Source organism: Ostrinia furnacalis, unplaced genomic scaffold (assembly GCF_004193835.3).
Source record: "Ostrinia furnacalis isolate ACB-3 unplaced genomic scaffold, ASM419383v2 OfSCF4757, whole genome shotgun sequence".
Classification (NCBI taxonomy): domain Eukaryota; kingdom Metazoa; phylum Arthropoda; class Insecta; order Lepidoptera; family Crambidae; genus Ostrinia; species Ostrinia furnacalis.
This window is the reverse complement of record NW_021134996.1, coordinates 112-26,932: the sequence shown is the minus strand read 5'-3', so window position 1 is coordinate 26,932 and position 26,821 is coordinate 112. Positions and strand designations below refer to the sequence as shown.

The window sequence follows — 26,821 nt, the reverse complement described above, 5'->3', positions numbered from 1 at the left end:
TGCGCAGAAAGCGAAGAAGAGACTCTGGAATAAAAAAGTGTTGTAGACAACAGTTTGAAAAGTATAATATAATTTTTAAGTAGGAATTTTTGAAATGACCTTACGAGAAGACCAGATTTATCTCGACGGTTTTATCCAGAGTCTAAGTAGCTCAGATGGAAAAACAGTCGCCCGGCAAGCGAACGGTCGTGGGTTCGATTCCCGCCTTAGGCAGTTCGATTTTACAGTTATTTATAATTTAGTTTCAGATTTATCTCTGTATGAAGACCGAATGAGACCGAAGTCTAACTTAGTGCTCTGGTCTGGGGAATTCCAGCATACATATTTGGCTCAACATCGCTGTGGTAGAGCAGTCGCAACTAGCGCCCTGGCCACTAACATCGACGCAACATCTAACGGACACGGGCGGCGTCGGCTCATGCCACCGGACCCCTCGGGCCTCGGACGAATAGCTTGCGTCTTGCTTTTAAATTTAGGTTCTTTCTGTTGAAAGGCTGTGCTCGTCAAAATCTTGATAAGATAATTCTTAGGTTTCAAGAGTTTTCAGATTCTATTGTTAGAGGCGACACTTAATGGCTCCTCATTATTACAGACCTCATGATAGCGGTTGAATTAGGTATTATTCTAGTTATCAAATCATTAGAAAATACTAATTATTATTGTGCTATCCATTATTTCAGTGGACAGCTGCCTTTATCAAAGGTGACAAACATCAATTAATGTAGAGTGTAGACTTATTCGTAGTATCAAGAAGATTTTTGAAGAGACTGAAAATATTTCACAGGCCATTCCATCCTTTTATTTTGACGTTTGTTTTTTCAGCACCATGAAAAAAAAAGTGATACTGATAGATCTTGACGAGCACACCAGAGAACCGTTAAAGACGACCGTCCGAGCGCGCGATTGGAGCCCCGCTGCCGGCGGCGCCCGGACACCCAGACGTGCAGAAGGGGCCGCGCGCTGCATACATTATCCGGATCACCTTTGGCGGCGCACTTGGGCGGGTGCGCGCCGCCGTCCCGCCTTACGGCCCTGAGGTGGCGCGAGATGAGCAAGATGGCCGCCGTCCGCGCCGCACCTGCGCGCGACGCCGACACCGCCACCCCGCGCCGCGACGCGCGCCGCGTGCCCGGCTCGTCCAGCGTGCCGCTCGTGCCCGCGCTTGCACTCGTGCGGGAAGACGCGCGCGATGACGCGCGGGTTGCGCTCAGCGTTCCACCTGCAAAGGGGTTTGGGTTGTATAAGGCTTTCAGGTCAGAAGAATCTTAGATGAGACAGTCTACTCAACTGTTCAGCAGACGGAGCTGATACTCGGAGCAACACCAAGGCTGGGTTGCACCATCTTACTTTAACTTTGACAAACGTCAAAAATCTGTCAAATTCCATACAAAAATCACCGGTTTTCGTACATAAGTTAGGTGGTGTAACTCAGCCAAGACTATTACCACAATTTCGCAGTGATTAACGCCCGTATTCACAAACATTACTATGAGGTTTCACAGTGCGCGTAGACGCACAGGGTGACACACGAACCAATCACAGAGCTCTATTCAACGATGTGCGTTCGATTTGCTGCTTCACTTAAGCAAGTATCGTTTATGAATGCGGGCGTAAGCAAAGGATCTTATTAGTAGAGTTTCAATAGTCAAGCAGGTTCAAAATTCAGAGTTCTTACTAATCTAAGACTTTGTCTTGTCTTCGACATGAGATAATAATATGCTTTGGATCTTAATAGTTTCATTACGCAACTGAAGCAAGTATAATACAGTAACGAAAACCAGCTCCATTTTGCAGACAGAACTTAAACACTTACCCCCTTACTAATAAAAAGTTACACAGTTGTTGATCACTGTTTTAAAATGACATTTCCATACTAAACGTCACTTTAAAACACTGATCAGTGATCAGTGATCAAACTTACACGCTCGGTGATCAGTGATCACCGAGCGTGTAAGTTTTATTAGTAAGGGGGTTAAGCTTGAATCTGGGATTGAAACTTTTCAGCTCAGACACAAGAAGAACAGCTTAGTATCAACTGACCAGTATCGTTAAGCGAGTAGAGGCACGGAGGGGTGAGGCGTGCGTCGGCCAGGTGGGTGGGGTGGTAGCGCGCCTTGGTGTACAGATGCAGCACCATGCACAGCAGCCCCGCCAGCACGAAGATGCCCGACGCCACGCCCAGCAGCGTCGGCATGTCCGCTGTCAGCAGCACCAAGTCTAGACAGGTGAAAGTCATGGGTTCAAGTCAACAGCATGAAATAAAGTTGTGCAAAAGTTATTCTGTACCAAACCAGAAAGCATCCTTGTTTCTTCTTTCATCTCGTTCCCGTTCACTGGTTATTTACTTCAAAGAGGTCCTGTGAAGTAGGCCTTATGGTTGACTCGACATGGATTGGCAAGCAAGGTCTATCGAGGATCTTCATTGCAGACGACCCTGAGTGGCACCTGCCACTTGTGCTGTGGTAGCCTGACTCGCACTGACAGTAGGGATGGGCGACCTACTGCTAACTGGCACCTCACCTTCAGTGTAGAAGGCCCGCTGCGTTGGATGTGCCCTGGCAATACCGGCACTAAGGGTGGTTAATTATGCGCTATAGTACCCTGGATCACACTGGCAGGCAGCTGACCTGCTATTAACTGGGACCTCACCTTCAGTGCAGAAGACCCGCTGCGTTGGCCGAGAGTGGGAGGTGCTGTGGTACCCTGGCTCGCACTGGCAGTAGGGATGGGTAACCTGCTACTGATCGGCTCTTTACCTTCAGTGTAGAAGGCCCGCTGCGTTGGATGTGCCCTGGCAATACCGGCACCCTTAGTGACTGATTATGCGCTATGGTACCCTGGATCACACTGGCAGGCAGCTGACCTGCTAATGACTCGGGCCTCACCTTCAGTGCAGAAGACTTGCAGCGTTGGATGTGCCCTGGCAATACGGCACTAAGGGTAGCTGATTATGCGCTGTGGCACCCTGGATCACACTGGCAGGTAGCTGACCTGCTATTAACTGGGACCTCACCTTCAGTGCAGAAGACCCGCTGCGTTGGCCGAGAGTGGGAGGTGCTGTGGTACCCTGGCTCGCATTAGCAGTAAGTATGGGTGACCTGTTACTGCTGACTGAGGTCTTACGTAGGTATGGGTAACCTGCTATTGTCTGGAGCCTTACCTTCAGTGCAGAAGACACGCTGCGTTGGGCGAGAGTGGGAGGTGCTGTGGTACCCTGGCTCGCACTGGCAGTAGGCGTTGTGGTTGACCTGCACGCATGACGCGTGTGAATCGAACGCGCGACACGTCTGCCTGTAGAAGCATTGCTCGCCGAGTTTCTTCGCTGAAGGTAGAAATGATTTCGAATGTTAATCATAAAAAAACGACAGGTAGCATTAATTTGGAATGACTCTACCATTGTTTATTTAAACCTTTTGACGCGTAGTTATGTAATGTGTTACTAATATCTATTTTCTACTTAAGTACAAGAGGTCCAGGGTTCTTAGAAGAGAAGAACGAACATACATCAAGAATTCTTTTTGAAAACAATTTGATAAAGTTCTTAACTAGAGTGGTTTGGAATCTAACCGAAAGTTTCATTGTCTAGTGATTCCTCACAAATAGGTATTTCTTTGATAAATGGTTGTTTATTTGTAGATACCAGTACGAGTATAACCAGCAGACGTAAACTTTTAAAATAAAATTCTTCATCAAACACATAAAAAGTTAATATCGTCTATCGTCTCAGTCTCCGAATACAAATTAATAATATTTTCGGAGTACTACGTATTTTTAGCTTTGCCAAAGATTTCAATATCAGACAAGACGAAGGGAATGGTGTATTTTGCTTCCAAATCAGATTGATATTTAAAAGTTTTTCTCATTTCGACTCGGCGGCCATGCTGGATCTGCGGATTACGTTCGATTGCAAAGGGTAATTAATCTGATTGCAAGTTCGAGAGTTTTCTAAACGAAGCTGATAAATGAGTACTAAAATATTTAGACTGATATGTAAAATGTATTCGATAATTATTTTCGAATGGTGGTCCTAACGACAAACAATTTGAGGTAAGATAGAAATGCTCAAAATGAGTCTTGAATTCGTGCACGGTTTCAAAGATAAAATCTGAAATTTGAAAATAAAATCAATTTAATCTAAATCTTTTCTTGAAAAGGAAGCAAAGAGGCAAGGATACTGCAACAGTACTTCCGCAGACTGAAATAAATCATGAGTGCGAAATTGTACCTTCCTACTTATACCAAAGTAATACCTACTACTTATCTAGTTCCGTCTTCCGAATCTATCAATGTCATGTAAATCTTCCAGCCAAGATTATTTTTCGAGGAATTTGAATAAATTCGAATAATTTCCGAATTGATTTGGAAGTCGAATATTTGAAAAATGTATCTTAATGTTAAAGAATTATACCTCATTTTCAGAAAACACCTATCGTTTTCAATGTCTTCTTACAGCTTACTTGTGTTTCTTCTTAAAGAGGTACCACCTACATAACTGGGTATTCAAGTAGGTGTTTCGTGTATCAAGATCGTTTTATTTTTACGAATCTTGAGTCTTGACACGAGATTTCAAGGGCTCTCGAATTATTTCGATTCAAGGTTCGTGGAAAAAAAACAATGTCTGGAGACAAGACAAGATCCGTATCTTCAATCTTTTGTAGTAATTCTTCAATAATAATAAGCTGAATCGTAGCGTCGAACGTTACCTACTCGATAGGATCAAAACATTGTTTTTAAAAGTTCATATCAGCAACCACTAAACAAAATAGCCTCAACGCAAAATTGACTAAAAAATTAAAATTGATGGCATAGGTGCTAAACAACCTGCCAACATTATGTAATACCTGACGTCATGGGTCAGCATAGGTCAAGATGTCAAGCTGCGTGTACTAACTTTGTTAGGTATTGATTTATGTATCAAGGTGTACTTACTAGGTTAATCATTATTGACCTATATTATTGGACTAAAAATATTGAACGTGAGTATGAATGGATGGATCGATCTTCACTGAAGGATTTGCACGAAATTTTATTAGGTAGGTTCGAAGGTCACGCAGACGAAGCCGTGAGCAGTAAGTAGTTCCATATCATACAGAGTAAACATTGGTCAAACTAACACAATGACGTAGAAACACAATCGTTGTTGATAGAGGATCGTTATTATCACAAAATCGATCGATCTCAATTACTTATCTGATAAAAGGACGGTTAAATTTTTTTACCTTCACGAAGATTCACGTTCACGCTTAACAAGTCAACTGAGTAATCCCGGAAATTCAATAATTAATTCCGAAGTATCCTTGGCACTCGATAGCTGATCAATAATTCTAAATTAACTTACAGGATGTTTGAAGCGCTTTGAACAGTTTTCAATTCAAAAAGGTAACAAGCTATAAATTTTATTCATGGTTTTATTGCTTAAATTACTAATTTACATTTATAAATGTTTATTTGAAGCGCTATTTCAAGGTCCAAAATCCAGGATTCGCTTCATTTCCATTTGAATGGGTTTGTCGACAATGAGAATTTAGACCATAGACTACGGTCACGGTCATGAACAAAGACGGTGTTATCAACTGGGTCACAGCACCACCAGATGGCCTTGGAGGTCTAGCTCGGTGCAGTGCAGTCGAACCGAACGTGAATCGAAAACGGACATGCAAAGCTCTTTCTAGAATGCTTCGCGAATACATCAAATCATAACGGATATTATTTTTTGAAGAGCAATAAAAGATAGAGAGGAAAAGGTAATATAGCGACTTTGCACACCCGTGAAAATTTTCCAATGTAGAGATATTTGAAAACTTTACAGTATTTTTCTTCTGTTTAGAGCTGTCTGTGCCTTTCAGGATTTTCATTTGCAGTAATATCGTGCAACTACCTTATGTTAATAAGGATAGAAATAAACGATGCTCTCTATAACATTGTAGGTATTACATATTTAGTTATTAGCAATATCATACGAGTACAAAGACAGGATACAAAATTGAATACTGATGAATATGACGGAAATTCTATTTTGTTACGATAAATAAAACAATGATGTCATATTATGTAATTTGGTAGTTGAGTATCAATATCTTCAGCAAACAAGTCTTATTTAAAATATTTCAGGCAGTATATTAGTAAAAGGAGGCATGTAACTATGTACACATTTAATTAAGTTTCGCCGCCGCATGTGGTTTCAGTCTCTCAAAGAATCGCTCGTTCCAGCTGTTGCCGTGTGAACTATATTTTATATCTCGATCTCCTTGTAAACTCGATAGTCTTTAATTAAACTGTCTCTGTGTTGCGTCAGTGTGTAAATAGATCTTGCTTCATACAGGGTGGAAGGAACTGTTGGCAATAATTCGAGACTTAAATATTATGTAGAGTTTGGGGTCACTATTTCCAAATGCAATGCTAATATCCGACTGTGTCATCGCCACTCGCCAGCATTCCATCCACACATGGTCTCTATGCACATAGGATAAGTACGTATTATGTGTGTGCACAACTGTGGACTAGTTAGTGTAAGACCTGTTCTACAGCCAGAAATGGGTTCGATTCTCAGAGAGAGGGCACAATTTTCAGCTCTGTTTGTGTGGTGATAGAGCTTGTTATAAGTTAGCCTGCCTAGTTACCACCGTCTCATCTAAATACTTCGCCACAGCAACAATTTCTCTACGTGTATAAGATAATGCGAGTAGGTACAGTACAATTTTTATTGGAGCGTTGAAATTGTGGAGAGAAAAGTTCTAACTATTCTTTTTACATCGACGTATAGCTTTCCTACATCCATCCTACACCCTATATTATACAGTTCCGTTCACTGGTAAGAGCTGGAGGAAGGGTGTGAGGAACCGAGATTGTATCCAACAATACGCGCACCTAATGATACAGCTCCACGTGCCACTGTAATAGCGGAAGTTTGAACGTGTGTGTCTATAGAATGGTGCTCATGTGACGAGCCAGAACTCTTAATTGGATCCCATTTCGAGAACCAGGATATGTTTTTCATTGGACCAGAAAATATCGAAAGCGATATTTTCATGAAAAACACGTTTCAGGAAAAGTTGGCATAGGTACCTTTATTTATTTGAGTACCTACGAGTACAAGATCTGCTTGTCTCCAGGTAATTAGGTGAACATGAGCCTCCCCGACCCGTGTGCCTAACGTAATAAAAGTTAAATCCTCCAATTTTGATTTGGAACTAAGGTGGTGGATAAAGTGGAGAAACAACCTTATTAAGGTTGTAGGAACGCGCTAGGTGCAGGCCTTTAGAAACCGGTAGAACTGGATATCATTTGGGGAGGCCTACTTTCAGCTGGGGACATTCTGTAGCTAAAATAATGATGAGCAAGGTTCGTGTTCCTGATGATGATGTGCTGATGATAGATAATAATAATAATAATAATAATAAAAACTTGCTCACAAATACAAGCTGATCCCGGATAAATCTACACCATATTACAAATATCAACCTGAACCTGTTCGAAAATAATCAATATAGACTCTACTTCGACCGCGCTATTCTCACTGACCGTACTACACACTATAATAGACCAGACATCACTCTACAAGATAAAAATAACCACACAGCAACCATAATAGATATCGCTATACCCAACACTCATAACTTGCAAAATACCATATCAGAAAAATTGTCTAAGTACACGGATCTAAAAGATGAAATTAGGCGGATGTGGCGTCTCAATGAAGTTAACATCGTTGCGATTGTTTTGTCAACAACAGGCGTTATACCGAAACAACTACACCAGTCAATAAATTCACTCAACTTATCACCACTTACTTATATATCACTCCAAAAGGCAGTTGTCCTGAACACCTGTAGAATAGTCAGAAAATTTTTGCAAGTTCACGAAACCACTAACCAATTAAGACAGCTACCACCAGCACAAACGCAGCAACATAATAATTTAAATTATGTAAAAATATTGAATCGGGATTGCACTTGGCTTAGGCCCGTGTTCTCCTCTGATACCAGCCATGAGCTGAGACACAAAAGTGTAAACCGAAAATAATAATAATACTCACGCTTAGCGCAGCCCTTAGCGACGCCGAGGGCAACCGGGTGCTTGGGGTCACACTGGCAGGTCGACGTGGTGGGGTCACAGAACACGTGCACGAGCCGCGGGTTGCACGTGAACTCGCACGGGGAGCCCAGGTACATGCCCTTCTCTGGAAGTAGGAAAAAAACAAACTTACTTTATCTTGATGAACACAGAAGTAGATACAGATATTTAATGTTACATAGGGTAGATAAAGCTTAAAGCTAAACAGATCATTATGGATACTGCCGGGCACTGCAATTAAAAGAGAAGAGGATCCACTAATTATTTACAAACTATTAAAAATGCAATATTGGTCCGAAAGTTTAAAAGGTTCGCTGGTATTGCATGTAGAAGTTCTTCAAACGTAATAATGTCCCAGGATAGATTTCTGCGAGGGTCAGTGAGTAAATAACCCTTTTAAATTCGTTGGAAGACGTCTCTTAAAAATACTTAACTCTTAACAAAAATGGCAGCATATTATGGCGACTGGTTGTGTATAGCCAATAATAATTAATAAATAAATATCATCACTTTCCATTGGGAAAGACGCAGACCACAAGCTTCTTCGTTGTACCAAAAGCTCTACGGTCACAACATGACATAAGGTAAGTGCCCCCTACTTCGGTATATTAAGGCTCTTACGAATTTAACATTTTATTTAAAAATAACCAAGCATGATATCAGTATGAAAGCTTTTGTATGCTAAACTTTGGTCTTTTGACAGTAAGTTAATACATAATTTATAGTTATATAGTTTGAACTTTTTTTTATATTAATTGTTCTGCGGACCTCTTGTTTGGATCCTGTTTCGTGACAAAATTTTGCTCTGTTTCTAAGTTCGTGAACTCATGTCCCCTATTTCGGGATAAGGTTTTATGCATCCAGTTAGGATATTTTAATAATGATTAAGGTTTAATAAATTTAGAAACGATAATATAAATTTAGAATAAAATAATTATGTGAAATTGACGAATATTACTTTCCTGAAATATTCATAAGAAATAATTTGTGTCTAGCTAGGTACGTACCTACGTATAATATTTTTATTTGTTAATTCTAACAATACGTGAAAATATTTATATAACCATTAGAAATGTGGGGGGAGGGGGGGGGGGAACTTAACCCCCCACCCCCCCTTCGTACCCATAAAATTTTGATTTGTTATTTATAGCGATATGTGAAAATATTTATATAACCATTAGAAATGTAGGGGGGGACTCACCCCCTCCCCCCCTTCGTACCCATAAAATTTTGATTTGTTATTTGTAATGATAAGTATGTGAAAATATTTACACAAGCCATTAGATGCCAGGGCAGGGGTGGGATTATGGGGAGGAGGGGGGGGGGGACTAATCCCCCTTCTCACCCCTGGAGCTGTTTCACGTGAGGGTCCCCCCCCTGAAAATAACCCCAGATACGCCAATGACTCATAATAAAAAGTAAGTAATTAATTAATTTCTTAGGTAGGTAAGTATTAAGAACTAAAAAATATGTCGATTTCTTTAATGGTATGTGTCATAAAAGTACCTAACACCATACATTTATATGTCACGAACTTGGAAAAAAGTAACAATAATACGGTTCCTTGTTTCGTGATACTGATTATTCCAAATTCCCCAAGTAAAATTCATGGATTATTGTCAAAATGTCGCTCACCTAGCAGTATAATGGCACATTTACCAAAAAAGCGAAATTGAGTTTTTACGGCCTAAGTGTTTAAGAGTGTATAATTTATAAAGTGGTAAAACGCCACGGTGTTAGTTTTACTATTTGTCGAGAGAGGGCGTTCAGTGTCATTGTACCACTTGCTACGTTCCCCCTGCTTCCGCGCATAACAACGGCTTATTTGTCAGTTGTGCGGGGCGCTCCGCGAGGTGANAACTTCGTTTCAAACATTTGTAAAATCTTTGACCCTCATTTCTGTAAAATAAGAAAAATGTAGATGTGTCATTATACTGCTAGGTGAGCGATGTGTCAATTAACTATTATCTATCCCATATAAAATACATATAAACAAAGATAAATAAAACAAATCGAAATAAACCCAAAATTATGCTGGTACTACTTATGCTAATTTATCTTAAAATTGGTCTTATATGTGAACTTCAAACTGGTGTCATATAAATTCTAGTGAACGAAACATATACCGAATTTAGGTCATGAGAAACTTAAATAAATGCATTATTTGTTTCATAACTTACATTTAAATTATCATAAATAATCATTTAAAAACCAAGCATCAAAATGTTATCCATAATATCCTTGAATCGGTAGTGTCACGAAATAGGGAACACCCGAAAAATAATATGTACGCTATTTCGTGAGTCAATTAATCGCAATTTTAAAGGAATTCTACGTTTTCATATAACTTTTTTCTAAGCCAAATCCATTGTCAACGAACACATGAAACCACTATTACAAGTTTTATTTAAATGGACGTTCCTTCGCCTTTTTATAAGCTTAAGAAGTTGGAGCGCTAACCTTACGGTGAGAACAACCTTTGCAAGCCGCACGGCTGTTTTTGGCTCTCTGAGAGTTTGAAGCTTTGTATTGCTCTCATTTTTGGCGCCACAATGTTGGTACTTGGTTTTTTAGATAGCTTAAATAATAGAGTTTTTGTAGTAATGAAGAATTTTTATAAATAATTTTCCAATTGCTTATTATTTGAGCTAGAAAAAAAACTTACGAACTTACGTACTATCACGAACTAGTAGCCGTTTACCTTATCGTAGCAACCGCGCTACGAAAAATGGCCGTAGCCTTGCCTATTTTATCGTAAGCTCATGATGACCCGATTATAAAAACATGTAGACGTAGTAGTATAGTTAGATGATAACAGATAATAAAATAAAGGAAAGAACAAAAAGGAAAATTAATTTATTTGGTAAGATTAAAGCATAATGTTTCATGATATCGTGTGTCTAACGAATAGGCTAGTTGCCTAAAAAAATTTTTTTAGTCCGTAATGTTTAATATCAAAAAATATTGGACACATATATTTTTATTTGTCAATCTAACAAATAATTACATAGTTATGGTGCGTTGAAGTTGCGCACGACGTCACAACGTGCGGCATTTATAAGCAAGCGTTGACGTCACGGGCCACTTCTTATGAACTTTGGGGCGCTTTATCTCTTTAAATTTTCATTAGTTTGAAAAAGTGAAAAATACGTGTAGAGTATTTTTTGATAAGTTAACTGACGGACTAATTAAAACTCTTGCTTTTTGACCCAGGCAACATCCCCATTATAATATTCATCACAGGCTTCCTTGAAATCATTACAGAAAATACACAGATGTTATATGATAAGCCAGGTTCTGTTGCCAAGGTTTTGTACGTTTAGTAATATGAATATAGGCTCAGAATAATGAGTACCTATTTACGATGAAGATAATTATGTAGAAAGTATTAGTAATTTACTGTTTCTGTCGGTATTTGATAATATTGTCATATTATATTGAGCAAAATGGAAATTGTTAATAAATAAATAATGACATTGAATAGGGTAGGGTAGAGGGTGGAGCTGTTAAAACGGATGTATATTTGTGCCAGTTATTTGTATGAAGAATCGGGTAAAGGACAGTGCCAATCCATGTATGGAAGTTGGACCAAGTGCTGCCCAGAATGAAACTATAGTGCATTTTGTTCCTCAGGCCAATACTAATTTGTAAACCGGAGCGCACTGAAATCTATCCCTGGAGTTAAGAGAAAAAAAGAGTTTTGTTTTGAATTATTTACATACAAAATATCATCGATGTATACCTACTATGCATAAGATTTCGTGATTTTGGCATTAAATAACACTCGTTATGTTAAACTTAACCATACTGTATCCGTACACCTTACTTTAGTGCGACTTCGACATTATTTATAAGCGATCAAGCGCTGTTTCAGTAGTTTAGTTAGTTGACCGAAATTAATTATTTCCAAAATGGAGCAAGAAGTTTTAGCTTACAATAACTTCAATAATCGATTGTAATACACCAATAAATTGGTTTTTTGCAAGGATAGAGAACTAAAACTTCTTGCTTCATTTTGGAAATAATGATTTTTGTCAACTAACCAAACTATTGCAACAGCGTTAGATCGCTTCTAAAGAATGTCTAAGTCGCACTAAAGTAAGGTGTACGGATACAGTATGGTTAAGTTTAACATAACGAGTGTTATTTAATGCCAAAATCACGAAATCTTATGCATAGTACGTATATATCGATGATATTTTGTATGTAAATAATTCAAAACAAAACTCTTTTTTTTTCTCTTAACTCCAGGGATAGATTGCAGTGCGCTTCGGTTTACACATTGTATTGGCCTGAGGAACAAAATGCACTATGGGTTGATTCTGGGCAGCACTTGGTCCAGACCCTGGCACTATCCTTTATTTCACCAAATCGGTGTACGAAGTTTCATACATTTTCAAACTAATTAAAAGACCGATTAAACTATCGGCTGACAAAAAGTTTGTGGTCTGTGGGGACTCTAGTCTTTGCCACAATTTGGAAGATCATTTGATTTTGGAACGCATAATTAGAGACAGTTCGAATTTTGAAATAATGCGTTCTTTCGCGTTTGACAGTCAGTGGCGCGCGATCCTACCATACACTTTTTTTTATTCCGTGTGTCTGTTTTGGGACGCATAAAAATTGTGAAAAGTGAGAAATAAGTGGTACTTGGTGATTTAGTGAATAATCTGACTCCTAGGACACAGCAGGAAACATATGGTGAAAGTGGAGGTTAGCATTTTACATTTTCTACTATGTAAAAAGAATTTCATTGTTTCTGTAAATAAATAAATTGTCAATCGATTTTTGTGTGATGCCCCCTCGTGGGTATTCCCAAAAATGACACAGGCCTTTGCTGGTAATTCCTGTAAAACTTTATTTATAATCGAATAATGGTTTACTTTTGGTTAATAAATTAGGTATATTTTATTTTTCAGGTAAGTAATGATTCTACAGGAAAACTTCAAGCATCAAGTTGGTAAGTGTTCCTATCATTATTTTATTAGCCATGCAAGCAGTTTTCAGGACACAAACTGGACCGCTGTACTCTTCATTCGTTCTTTTTCAGCAAATCTTCTATTAGATTTTTTAATATTTACAAAAATATCGTGTATCGTTTCATAGTTAACTTTTGAATTGAATATTGGTGATAAAGATAAACACAATAAAAGTTACTACGTCATTATTAACAGAGCCTGATTACCTTAATTAACAAAGCTCCAACATTTACCTGCTAAAGTGAAATTAATTAAACTGAAATATTAATTAACACGTGAGAGTCGCTCGCGGAAGTCTCTACATGTTCGACAGTTTATTGTTGTTAGAGTTTTCGACTTTACTTATTTAATATTTTGTTGTTATTTTACTAAAGTTTCGTTTGTACAACAATAAATAAAGCTTGTTTTACAAATACTAATAAAATAAAAACATTTCCGAATTTCCGAAAAAAAATGATTTGGAAAATCATTCTGAAACTATGTATGGCCGTCTTATATTCTAGCACCTTCTTTATAAGTTCCTAAAATACAATTTTTTGGTCAAGTACAGGCAGATGTCACTCTGAAGGCCGCTAGATGTCGCTGCGGTGTTTGGAGGTCTGACCTCGACCTGCCGCGTTTGAACTCCGAATCCATTGCGGCCACAATTTGTTGGAACGATTCATTATGTTCCATTGTTGTGTTGTCGGCAAAATGATTGGAATAACAAAACTAAACAAGATTTGATAAGCACCTAACATTGTTAATACAAGCATTGTTGTTTGTTCGTTTCGATTAGTAAATTATTTGTATTTTGAAACTTTTTGATGTTATTAATAGAAGGTATTTAAAAAACAGTTTAAAGTTAAGAACTTATTTACTGAATGCTAATTTTTGATTATGAACAGACCTTATTTTTTAAACAATTGAAAATAATGTGTTTAGGTTTCATTTAAAACATTTATTAGGTACTATCAGAACTTTAAAGTGCCCATTTAGATAAGAATGACTTAAGATCCTAACCCCCCGAATCGGTCTGATTAATGTTAGAAACGAAATCTTATTATCTACTGAGTTCTTTTGCATTTTTATGCGAAATTAAGACAGCAGAATCAAGTTGAGACTGAGTCTTCGTTAATTAGGTATTTTGTGACATGTAATTTCATTTGTCCCGTCCCATCCGACACAGCTAAAGTCGGCGTCGTGCAAAATTGCGGTATCCATTAACGTAGGCGTTCGATTATTTTGATTTCGGAATTTTGCTTTGATTCGAGAGAAATTAATTGGTTAACCTTTAAGCTTCCGCGATTTAACCGTAAACATTAATTATGTTACTGACAGAAACAAATTATTACTCTGAAATTTAAAATTCTATTTGTTTTCATTATGGCTCGCCTCTGAGCGCGTCAATTGCCACCCTCTTTGTGGTAAAGACTTCATACCAATTTAACATTTTGGTATTAATAATTTAAGTCACAAACGCGGCAATCTGTCCCTTTTCAATTAAAACTGGGTGATGCCTGTTAAGAGCTTTATTATGAGAGGGTGAATGATAAATTATTACTACTTACCATTAAGGTGACAATATTTTAAGTACGTGATAGAGTTGTTATATTATACCTATAACTTCATTGTGGAAGCGTTGGAAATGCAATTATTATAACAAGTGTTAGGTACAGTGATGAAACAGATTTTTTAGGTCAAAAAATCTAAAAGGAGTTGAAATAAAAGATACATTGTAATAAATATATCTTTCTTTCTTTCTAAATAAATGGATACGATACTGAAAATTCGAGAGCCTTTCATAGTACACAAATCATAATTGACACACTTATTAATACCTTTCTCAATGCGCCACGTTTACGGGCAAAATATCTCCGAAGCTATTGTATACAGCTACAATGGTGTTCCTGCCGAGTGCTCACTTAGAATGGCACCTACATACAAGCTTCCTTCATCAAGTCTTTTTCAGTTCCCGTAAACAAAGACCTGGGAACCAAGAGCCTTGGGGACAGAAGGGTCAACTCGTAGAAAAAATTGGTGTTTGTATAAGAACAATTTAAAGTTTAGGTTATTTTCAGAAGTTAATTACCTAACAGGTTTTAATCAGTGTCCACAAAAAAGTAACTACCGAAACCGGATTTGATTAGGAATGCATACAATTCTGCTATTGGCAGAATAGTTTGTTCTTGAAGATGTTTATAAGGACGAAGTCACGGGACATAGTGTTCGTAAGTTAGTATTTAAAACTATTGTAAGCTTGATTGCTTGTGAGATTGACTCGACAAGTTTTTCAGATGATAAGATGCGATACATAGGTACATTACCTATTCTTTAGCTGATATAATTGCATCGAGCATTTTAAGTATAAGAAGTTAAGTAGGCCTTCTTCTTTTTCTTGTACTGTCTCAGACCCTCGCAGAGATGACTTTTCTCATCTCAAACAACAACCAACCCTGTCGCAACTCAAAAAGATCCACTTTCCCTCACACAATGTTAACCTTACTACGTTATTGCACTGTCTAACGACGGTTAATTTCGCGTTGCTCTAAGAAATTCGCAATATAGCAAAGTGACGTTTTTACTCCGCAGTGAATGTCGTTGGAAATTTACGGTAGTCTAAAGAACGCGAGGTATTTAATAGACATAAGAATTAGCCTTTATGAGGACCAAACTACGTATGAACTCTTTAATATAAAATTCTTGGGTGCTTTTTACCCTGTACGATGCAGCTAATCAAAGTTAACTTTGCGCTTATTAGACTTCAAGCATTAAAAGTCGTTAAACAGGAGAATTGTTGATGATGATTAATCAGCTTCCAAAAGCGCTTTTACACTGCGCTTTTTAAAAGCATCTTGCAAGAAATAAATGCCTTTATTTACCTGTTTAATGGCCAACGTGGGGAGTGTATGCCAAATCCCCATTTGCTTCTGATAGAGATTCGTTCTACTACAGTGGAGACTAAAATTGATCCAATGATGATGATGATGATGATTAGTCATAAATGAATCATGATAATTATATTATGCTCTATTTTGTCTTTAATAAATAAGTCACAAAGTGTCCGTTGTACGAATAAGAAAACTCATCTTTCGGGTCAAGTATTTATGATTTATTTTTAGGACAATACCGGTAAAAATTTTGGAAAAATTCCACAATATCGAGGTGAGTTATTAATTTTGACGTTTATGAAAGGAAAATTATCCCTAAATGTAATGGAGAACTTGGAGGATATTACATTATCTTTGATGGATCTGGTATCAAAGGAATAATAACTTGATTATTCTTCCACGAAAAAATGAACTTGCTAACAAACTGCTGGCTAAACTGTCGATATTGTCGACCCAAATCAGATTTTATGTGGAATATTCAAATATTTTGTGTACCACTAGAACTTCATTGAACAGACCCTAAATGTTAAAAAATCTAGTAAGTAATGTCAGTTAAAAAAAGTGGGGCTCTAATCTAAGCATTTTAACAAGAAGTAACTACGCAAATTCTGATCCAAAACAACACTTTTTTATTCACAAGCGTTGTCATAAAAGCTTTTTTGTGTTGCTCAGACTGTAAAGCTTTCTTTCTCGAAATGTACAGCAATAATCTGTTATTATGGTCAATAAAAACCAGTGTAGGAATCAAATGCTGACCTAAAAACCGCGAACAGTCGTTGGGAATACCTTAGTAGGATCTTGGCTCGCTTCCAGGTCTTGCCTCGCGCTTGCCAAGTCGTCGCCAAGCCTTCAGTCATACTTAGTCCTTCAAGGCGAAAGTAAATAGCTCGAATTTGCGGCCTTCGTAATAATTTATTCTAGTAATATTTGCAACTTTAGTCCGCGGATTCACGTGGATATCACATGTGCACAAAACGTTTTAATTACAAAAAGTATATAATAATAATAATAAATATCTTTGGACAATCTCACACAGCGCCATCTAGCCCCAAAGTAAGCAATTAATATGCTTGTGTTATGGGTGCTAGCTAAACGGATATACTACTTATATACTTTTTTTTTTTAAATACATACATATTATACATAGTAACACCCAGACCCGTCACAGAAATTAAAATTCATCTTTCAATTTCTGCCCGACCGGGAATCGAACCCGGGACCTCTCGGCATAGTAGTCCGTTCTGAACCACTACACCAAACGGCCGACAAATAAGAAGATTCCCTGGACAAATTATTGTAAAATACCCTTAAAGCCAACCCTCTGCTGTCCTTTTCAATTTTACTCGCTTAACGCGAGAAAAAATGGCTTTGTTATTTTTCTAGGTCTAAATTATTTCTTAACACTTGAAACACTTGAACTGATAATATACCTACTAGTTGTTGAACTTGTTTCTGATTAGGTAGTTATAGTAATTTAATCATAGCCAACTGAGCACAAACAAAAGCTCCAAGAAAGAAAACATACAAGTGAGAAATCTTTTGATTGAACAACTTGACCGAATCTTTTTAAGCACGTTTTATATTTTGCGTGTTGTTTATCCGTAACGTATTTTATTAAAAAAAAAAAGATTAAGTAGGTAATGTAATGTATTATAATGATATCAGTCAGTCTATCTATAGCACTAATTACTTGTCGGCCGTTTGGTGTAGTGGTTCAGAACGGACTACTATGCCGAGAGGTCCCGGGTTCGATTCCCGGCCGGGCAGAAATTGAAATGATGAATTTTAATTTCTGTGACGGGTCTGGGTGTGACTATGTATAATATGTATGTATTTAAAAAAAAGTATATAAGTAGTATATCCGTTAAGCTAGCACCCATAACACAAGCATTAAGTTGCTTACTTTGGGGCTAGTTGGCGCTGTGTGAAATTGTCCAAAGATTTATTATTATTAATTACCAGTTTAGCTCCTGTTGACGAAAACTAAAGTGCAAAGATGTTACGGGCACATTTAGCTTCGCTGCAGGAGCGCGACTCTCTAATTTACCAGAGGCAAATGAAGGATTTGGTCTACACTTCCCACGCCAGACAGTGGGTAGGCCTGCTGTTTGCTTGTCCTTTAATTAAGACAACCATGGGAAGAATGGGAGCGATCCTTTCTGTAAAAGGCAAAAGCCTTCTATTTCTGTCGCGAATATTTTTTCAGCGAATCAATAGTGGGGTTACAAATGGGTACTTCTCATTTACACTCAAATTTGATGGTCACACAATAATAGTTCATAAACGGTATAAGTTAGAACAATAACTTTGAAATCAGATGATAAAATATCTATTTAGCTACATACAAAATAAATTTTATCGTAATAGAAGCAAAAATAATACGAAAAAATCACATGAAACGATAAAAAACGGGGTCATTTTTCGCGTTCTCATCGTGTCACACCTTCGGTTGCAATGAAACATTTGGTTACTGCATTCACAATTTTCATTCAATTTGTGTGTAGCATATACTAAAATCATCGTGAACTAAGTCTTCCCGCCAAGGCAGCAATATGGGGGCCCCATTGTAATTTACAGTCTAGGGTAATACCTAGAAAGACAGTAGAGTTTATCAGTTCAATGCGTTCATTATTTACTGTAATATTAGTATTAACTTGTTTGACATTAGGCATAGTGAATTTTAAACATTTGGTTTTTTTTGCGTTTAATAGCAAATTATTAGTTGTAAACCAGTCTAATACTTTGGAAAGAGCATTATTCACGTCGTCAAATATTTCCTGACGCCTGTCAGTTTTAAAAATTAAAGAAGTGTCATCAGCAAATAATACTATCTCACAAAGGTCCTTTGAATAAAAAGGTAGATCATTTATATAAATCAGAAAGAGCAATGGTCCCAGTATTGAGCCTTGGGGCACTCCCATTTTTAGGGGGGCGCCCGAAGAGTTAGTTCCGTGAATATTTACTTTTTGTAATCTGTCTGAGAGGTAAGAGTGTAATAGGCTTAAGGCCTTGCCTGATACGCCATAATGTTCTAGCTTAAATAACAGAGTTTGATGATCAACACAGTCAAACGCCTTCGATAAGTCACAAAATACACCAATAGCATCCTTTTTCTCCTGCCAAGCATCGAAAATGTGTTTGATAAGAGCAACCCCTGCATCGGTCGTACTTTTCCCTTTTGTGAACCCATATTGTTTTTCATGAAACAGTTTATTTAAGTTAAAATGAGAGGTGTTTATGTTTTTACAATATTTTAATAACTAATAAATTATACGTGGAAGGTAAGTAGAGATCAGTACATCAATAAATAAATCAGGGTCTCGTATTTTTGTTATCTGTCTGTACGACTGTATGTATGTCTGTATTTGTGACTGTGTATCTGTTTGTAAGATAAAAATCTGAAGTTTGAGTTAAAAGTTGTACAACAAAAATACGAGGCCTAAATAAAAAAAATATTTTTGTTGAGGGACTGATAATCAGTTAGAGTTCTTTTTATTGAGGTACTGATAATCCGTTTTTTGCTTCTTTAGCATTTCAGAATGCCACCAGGGTCACCCTTAAAACCAATTGCGTAGAATCTTGTAACTTAGTAGGTGACGTCATCGGTAAAATTTTATCTTGTATTTAAGTAGGTACCTATTTATATTATGTTATTGCTATTTATCTATGAAAATAAGACAAAATATATGTTTTATAAACACTTAAGAGTCATTTACAGTAATAGTTTTAAAAAAATATTGCTGTGAAGTACAGAATCACTTTCGTGGCATCAAAAAATTCAAAACGTTAAAGCTTCCAAACGGGACTCACTATTTGACTGATTTACTGAGAATACAATCTTCACATCAAGCGCTACAATTTTTGTTTACAAAAAGTTGAAATAAGTTAGAAATAAAATTCGCCACGAAGGTGACGATGAGAACCGTGGCGATGAGAAATACCCAAATACGTTTGTGTAACGCAAGGAAACGTGACCCCGTCTGCTAAGCTGATAAGATAGCATGTCCCCAATAGCAATCGAGTTTGGGTACATTCCGCGGCGGACAGGATTTACGCGCGCCGGGACATTGGGTATTGTTTTACTTTGCTTTATTTATTACTGTTAAATAAAGCTTTATGGTGACGAATGGGTCTGGACATCGATCCTTTAGTCTTTTTATAAAACACAAGTCTAACGTTCAACGGCAGATTTAATTGATTTATGGACAAATAAAAGTACTATTTTTACAATTGACTATAATAGTCAACTTTTATTCATGCAGTAGGTACGGAACCTCGACTCAAAGATTTTGGGTTAGATTTTCAGATAAGAAAGCATGTCTTAGTTACGTTTGTGTTAACGTAATTAACATCAAATTATTCACACAATTTTTAAACATTAAAGATACGAATCAACCTAATTCTGAAAAGTAAGAAGGAAAGTTGAGTGGCAAGCACGAGCCGGAAGACGTAGCGTGGGCAGGTCTCCCACTAGGTGGACCGACGATCTGGTGAAGGTCGCGGGAGGTGCCTGGATGCAAGCGGCGCAGGACCGGTCTTTGTGGAAATCCTTGGGGGAGGCCTTTGTCCAGCAGTGGACATCTTTCGGCTGAAACGAACGAAGATGTTTTTGTGATTTGGAGGGCACATTAAGGTTAAGCTATCTATTCGATTGAGCCTTTTGTTAGGTAAACATACTACTTACGTCTGACTTAGCTTGTGACAGTGTACACACATATCATGGCAAAAGACTAGCAAACCCGATGCCTAGAGGAAGACTGAGTTTCAAATTTCTTTCACAGCTTGATAGCAGTAAATGTAACATAATTAGGTACGATCGGTGGCATTGACATTGTAATAATTGATGCATTTTATTTATAAAAAGTTTTTTATCTATATCGAGCAGGGACAGGAAAGCAACATCGTTGCATGAATGAAATCGTAAAATTCAAAACTTATTTTGACGATTGTCGCGTTCCCCGAAAACAATCAATGGGTTTTATTGTAAAACAATAACTGACGATAAAATATTTTAGGGAATAGAACAATGGAATTTCTATTTCAGAACAAGTAAAATACAGTATCCGTTGTAAATTATTAGAATAATACATAATAATCATTCGCGAAAAACAATGAATGTTATATCGTAATATCTATTTCAAATTTACCAGCCTACACGAGAAAATTATTATTGAATATTCATATTATTCATATCTGAAGCACATAACTCATTTTGCTTCTGAATAAAATATCGAGCACTCGAGAGGTGTCACGTCAACTTTCGCACAAAGCGTAAATGAAAGCCATTGAACTGCAAAGGAACACTCAAGATGTGACCTTCTAGACTTTGACACTTCGAAATGAAGCGACACATGTTTCATGTTACCGTACGTGTTATTGGAAACAATATAATTTGAGGCATAAACGTAAACAGCACATAAGGTTATTAAAAAAAAATAAGAGTCAGAGAGTAATGTAAATACTTATTTAATTCCATGGACAACACTTCATTATCAACTGTGCATCTTAATCTTAATGAGGCATGAAAGTTCATTATTAAACAAAAGTTTCTTAGTTTGCACGGAAGAAGTACCTACCTATAGTATATTTTCCTATGGACAAGAACAAGGAAGAAGCAATCAGTTTCGTAAATCGACTGTGTATTATTAATTTTATTTCGTTGAAAACTTCAAATTTCCTTCAGGAAATATCGGCGACTCTATAATAAATGCCGTACGCTCAATTGCCCAATATTCTGAAAAGCCTTCAAGGAAAACCTAAAAGAAAATTAGATTTCCAAATACAGTTTCAGTTCTGTTGAAACTCGGTTTCTCGCTAACAAACTTGTTCGTGCCTTTAAATACAGCGAAGTCTTATTTCTGAAGCCAATTGTTTGGTTTACACGAAACGTTCTGATGCGTTTGCACAAATTGTTTCCAATTTTGAGGATTCATTATGCATTATTGGAGACTGTTTGCCCGGGGTTGGCGCCGCGCCAGGTTATGCAACGATCATGGGCCGGAGCGCCAGCGAGGCGATATTAAAACAACTCATGCTAATGCTGTTCTGACATGTTTAATAGTCGGAAAAATTTAAGGCCGTTCTGCGCTTCGTTGAGCTTAAAATGTAAAACAGATGTTCAGGCTATGGTTCAGGGTTGAGCGGGACAAACATACTTTACGGTCTTTGTCTTGTTTGTGTTTAAATTATTGATCGGTGACACAATTCCGTTGATTGACTCATTATAAATACATTGGTATTTGGTACATAAACAGTTAACTATTGTAACTATAGTAAAGTGGATAGTGGAAGTTATTTTTTAATTGTTGAAGGGTGGTGGAGGTGATTGGGTTGAAGGTTTTACGAGTTGATGTGTCTGTAAAATCAACTATTTTCAGACAAGCATGATTTGAGTTTGCTTTTAAATGCTAAACTGTCCTTTATACTCCCGTTATTCTGTTTCATTCACCACATGACGTCCTTTTGACCAAGTATCACAGTCCAGTTACCACATAAATACTTTCCTTTCTTCTAATTACCTACTTTGGTTAGGGTTTTTATTTTTATTGATGGTCAACCATAGCCTGAATATAGAGCAGCTTAGTAGCAATAGTGCAGCAGTGGGAACAAGAAGTGGTAATAACTATACATATACCTACTTTGAAGTTATAATACTGTTTGTGTTTTCATAAAAATAACGCGTAAAAAGATTAACCTAAAAGTCCGTTTGAGGTTGACACAAACTCATGGCAGTTTAGCCTCAAATTGAGGACATTGTCACAAAAGATTACTCGGCACGAAAGAACCGTTGAATCACCCTGTCCTATGGATCGAGTTCAATAAACCATCCCTAATTCCCCGATAATAGCCGTCGGGAACGACGCCTCTTTTGAATGACAATGCGTTTAGACTTTAAGGTCAACTTCCATCGCTTCTTTTGATGATGATGATGATTAACTTTAAACTCTTTACCTGGTTGTATTTGGTGTTTTGAACTTTATTGAAATGAAATATAATTCGAAATGAATTTTCTCCGTAGGTCCCCGCTCAGCTGTAAGGGTTAAGACGTCTCACAAGCTAATGTTTCAGCCAAATGACGTTCACTGCTGGACCAAGCAAGGCCTCCCCCAAGGTATACCAATGAACGGTCCTGCGCTGCCCGCATCCAGGTACTTCCTGCGACCTTTACCAGATCGTCGGTCCACCTAGTAGGATAATAAATAACTCAAGAAATAATTGCTCCATCTAAGTTCATAAGTGCCACTTGTGGTCTAAACTGAATAAATATTATTGATTTTGATTTTTTAAGCAGTATTCAATTGTCAAACTGTAAACTAAGCACAACTTTCTTGAACCCTAATTCAAGAAAGGCATGGCAACTGGATGGCGGTAATTTAAAGGGCATCCTCGTTTACGTTAGGTTAGTTTCTTCATTAATATTCTCTGTGTTAGTCTAGGTTAAATAGTGAGTTTCTTCCAAAAGCTAACTAAAATGGGACGTAAAACTTAGTCCTTGGAAAAACTGTAAATCGTAAACCTTGACATAGTAAGTGCTTCATTGAATATCGGGAAAATAGCACTTCAAAGGACAAAGGTTCTTTATAACGACCTATTTCATTGTCCCAGCCGTGTTCCTCAGACGATAAACCACCAATGTCAAGTGTCGGAGAGAGAAACAAATTGAAATTTCATTGAGACCTCTAAATTGTCAACTCTACCTTCTACTTTCATTATTATTGTAGGTAGGTATTGAATAAATTGGGACGTGAAACAAGAAATTTTCATTCAAATTATTTTGTGTTGAATTTTATTAGCATGGCAGTTACATTTCATAGATTGCCCAGAACTCTATTAAGTGAAATACCTAATAATTGTTGTAGACACTATTACACTCGATGTTAAATATTTTACATTTCACTTTTAGCAAGTAACCTTGCAATCTTGTAGAGCCTTGTGGGGGGTTTGGTATTTGTTACACGATTTGAAGTTTCTTTGATTAGGTATACCTACCTAAGATTTAGGAACGAATACTGATCATTAATGCAATTTTAGTTAGTAGGTACTATATTGTGTTGTGGTATTCCAAAAGTGCCAGAGGCTTGATAACAGTGCATTCAATGAAGAGGCGGTAGGTTTGGATCTTCCTTAGACTAAAAAGCTATTTGACCAACGATTTTTTATGCAAATCAGCGTCTCTATTACTTACCGACTTGAATAAATTGTACACAATATGCCGAAGTTTGCTCTGAAAAACATCTTCCTCAGGTCTAATTTAATTTTGGTCAAAATATGATCAAAAATCTTAATCGAGAAGGGTCAATCACCATCAGTCTCCATTGATGCAGGCAAATCGAGTACTGATCTCTGGAATTAACTGCAGTCAAGACGGGACTTACTGCATTAGGCATTTAAATATGATTTAATAGTGTGGAGAGCCTCGTGTCGGAGAACACGTGTGCAATGTTTTGTTTGATAACTTCATAGTTGCAATGCGATTGCGGGAACGAGGGCAAAGCCAAAATAATAGATACGAGTATCATTTGAAGCTGTCGTCGAATAACTTCCATATTAGCTCGACACGTGGGGGCTATGACGTAACGGCCTGAAGACGCTAAAAAATGTATGGCGATGGAACTAGACAGGTGGCGCATGATGAGGGTCGTGTAACGGATACATTTTTCAGCGTTTTTATATGGACTCGGACAAAATGTTTGTCATTTATGGCCTCTCCTTCACGGATCACCGAAATGACAGTAGCACATACCTAAATAGCTGTAAGACAAGGTTATAGAAGATTCGCTCCTTCGTTATAGTTATAGCCACTTGGAAACTGTTCTATTCATCAGGGCTTGGTGATTATTATGACATGTAACCTAGGTCCTGCAAATACTCAGCCTGTTTTCTTCTAAAACGCTGGCCTTTTTAGATTTTTCAGCGGCACGTTGGCACAACTCATAAGCCATTACTAGATCGTAAACGGGCCTATCGAATCTTACCGGAGATGTAGAGCCGCTCATTGTTGTATTAGTCGATTTAAATGTTTTTTTTTTCAGTAACTGGGCCCACCTTCTATGTTTTAAACACCAAATCAACAATTTCTACTCTAGAATCATAGTGGGCCCAGTTGCTGGAAGAAAAAACATTTAAAAATTCAATCCAGAAACTTGGCCTATGGACCAAGCTAAAAGGCCAAATTACTGGAAGACATCGTCGTCCTCAAGCAGTGGTTCGTCGGGCAGCGGCTCAGTGCTGGGGGTCTTACCGGAGATGTTGAGTCGCTCCTCGTCGTAGTAGTTCAGGCAGCGGCTCCTCGGGCAGCGGGTAGGGGCGGCGCCGCTCGTGGGTCACGGCGTGCCTGGAGTCTCACCGGAGATGTTGAGCCGCTCCTCGTCGTAGTCGTTAAGACAGCGGCTCCTCGAGCAGCGGGTAAGGGCGGCGCCGCTCGTGGGTCGCGGCGGCCTGGGGTCTCACCGGAGATGTTGAGCCGCTCCTCATCGTAGTAGTTAAGGCAGCGGCTCCTCGGGCAGCGGGTCGGGGCGGCGCCGCTCGTGGGTCGCGGCGTGCCTGGAGTCTCATGGTGAGAGTTTCACCGGAGATGTTGAGCCGCTCCTCGTCGTAGTAGTTAAGGCAGCGGCTCCTCGGGCAGCGGGTAGAGGCGGCGCCGCGTCGCGTCCTGGCGCCGCTCGTGCCAGGTTCTCACCGGAGATGTTGAGTCGCTCCTCGTCGTAGTAGTTAAGGCAGCGGCTCCTCGGGCAGCGGGTAGGGGCGGCGCCGCTCGAGGGTCGCGGCGGCCTGTGGTCTCACTGGAGATTTTGAGCCGCTCCTTATTGTAGTAGTTAAGGCAGCGGCTCGTCGGGCAGCGGGTCGGGGCAGCGCCGCGTCGCGTCGGGGCGCCGCTCGTGGGTCACGGCGGCCTGGGGTCTCACCGGAGATGTTGAGCCGCTCCTCATCGTAGTAGTTAAGGCAGCGGCTCGTCGGGCAGCGGCTCAGGGCGACGCCGCTCGTGGGTCGCGGCGGCCTAGGGTCTCACCGGAGATGTTGAGTCGCTCCTCGTCGTAGTAGTCGAGGCACGCGTCATCGTCGTCGTCCAGCAGCGGCTCGTCGGGCAGCCACTCGTGTTGCGTGAGTCGCGTAGCGATGGGCTGGGGATCTCACCGGGAATGTTGAGCCGCTCCTCGTCATAGCAGTTAAGGCAGCGGCTCGTCACGTCGGGACGCCACTCGTGTTGCGTGAGTCGCATAGCGACGGGCCTGGGGTCTCACCGGAGTTGTTGAGCCGCTCCTCGTCGTAGTAGTTAAGGCAGCGGCTCCTCGGGCAGCGCGTAGGGGCGGCGGCGCATCGCGTCGGGGCGGGCCTGGGGTCTCAACGGAGTTGTTGAGCCGCTCCTCATCGTAGTAGTTAAGGCAACGGCTCCTCGGGCAGCGGGTAGGGGTGCTCTACTCGTGTTGCGTGTGTTTAATTTACTAATTCACTATAAACTCAATGCCAATGATAATCTATGATAAAAAAAAAAAAGTGTATCTTGTCTGTGGTAGTAAATAAATATGGAGTACATTTCTCAAACCGGTGTGCGATATTAATAATGTTCATGAAGTATTTAATGTGATTACTGCTGAATTAATTAAGTATTTAACTGATATCTGCCATTACGTTTGGTAGAAATCGTTGTAATTTATAATATTTTCGAGTAATTTGATAAAATGTGATTTTTCCTCAATTCCGTGGATCTCAATTCCGCGGAATATGGGGCATCGAATTGAGAAAACACGTACACCGAATTGATATTAAATGAATATAGATACTTTTATTGTGAAAGAAAGAAAAAAAGAAAAAATGTTTATTCAGTATCATAAATTGTTTGTGTAACTTAAAATAATAATGAAATCAATAGAGCATAATAATAGGGTGAACTACCAATCA

At 38.7% G+C, this 26,821-nt stretch overlaps 1 protein-coding gene across 1 annotated transcript in view; it reads right to left on the bottom strand.

Moving 5' to 3' along the window:
- Positions 1–26,337, bottom strand: part of LOC114359958 (uncharacterized) — a gene marked incomplete at its 5' end in the record, with an annotated part of 34,991 nt that extends 8,654 nt beyond the window's left edge. The window contains 7 exons of the mRNA XM_028314502.1: positions 1,079–1,219; positions 2,041–2,217; positions 3,161–3,322; positions 8,036–8,179; positions 25,492–25,596; positions 25,932–26,043; positions 26,164–26,337. Of these exons, the coding sequence (XP_028170303.1) occupies positions 1,079–1,219; positions 2,041–2,217; positions 3,161–3,322; positions 8,036–8,179; positions 25,492–25,596; positions 25,932–26,043; positions 26,164–26,337 (1,015 nt within the window). The remainder of the gene's footprint in view (positions 1–1,078; positions 1,220–2,040; positions 2,218–3,160; positions 3,323–8,035; positions 8,180–25,491; positions 25,597–25,931; positions 26,044–26,163) is intronic.
- Positions 26,338–26,821: the final 484 nt, after the last annotated feature.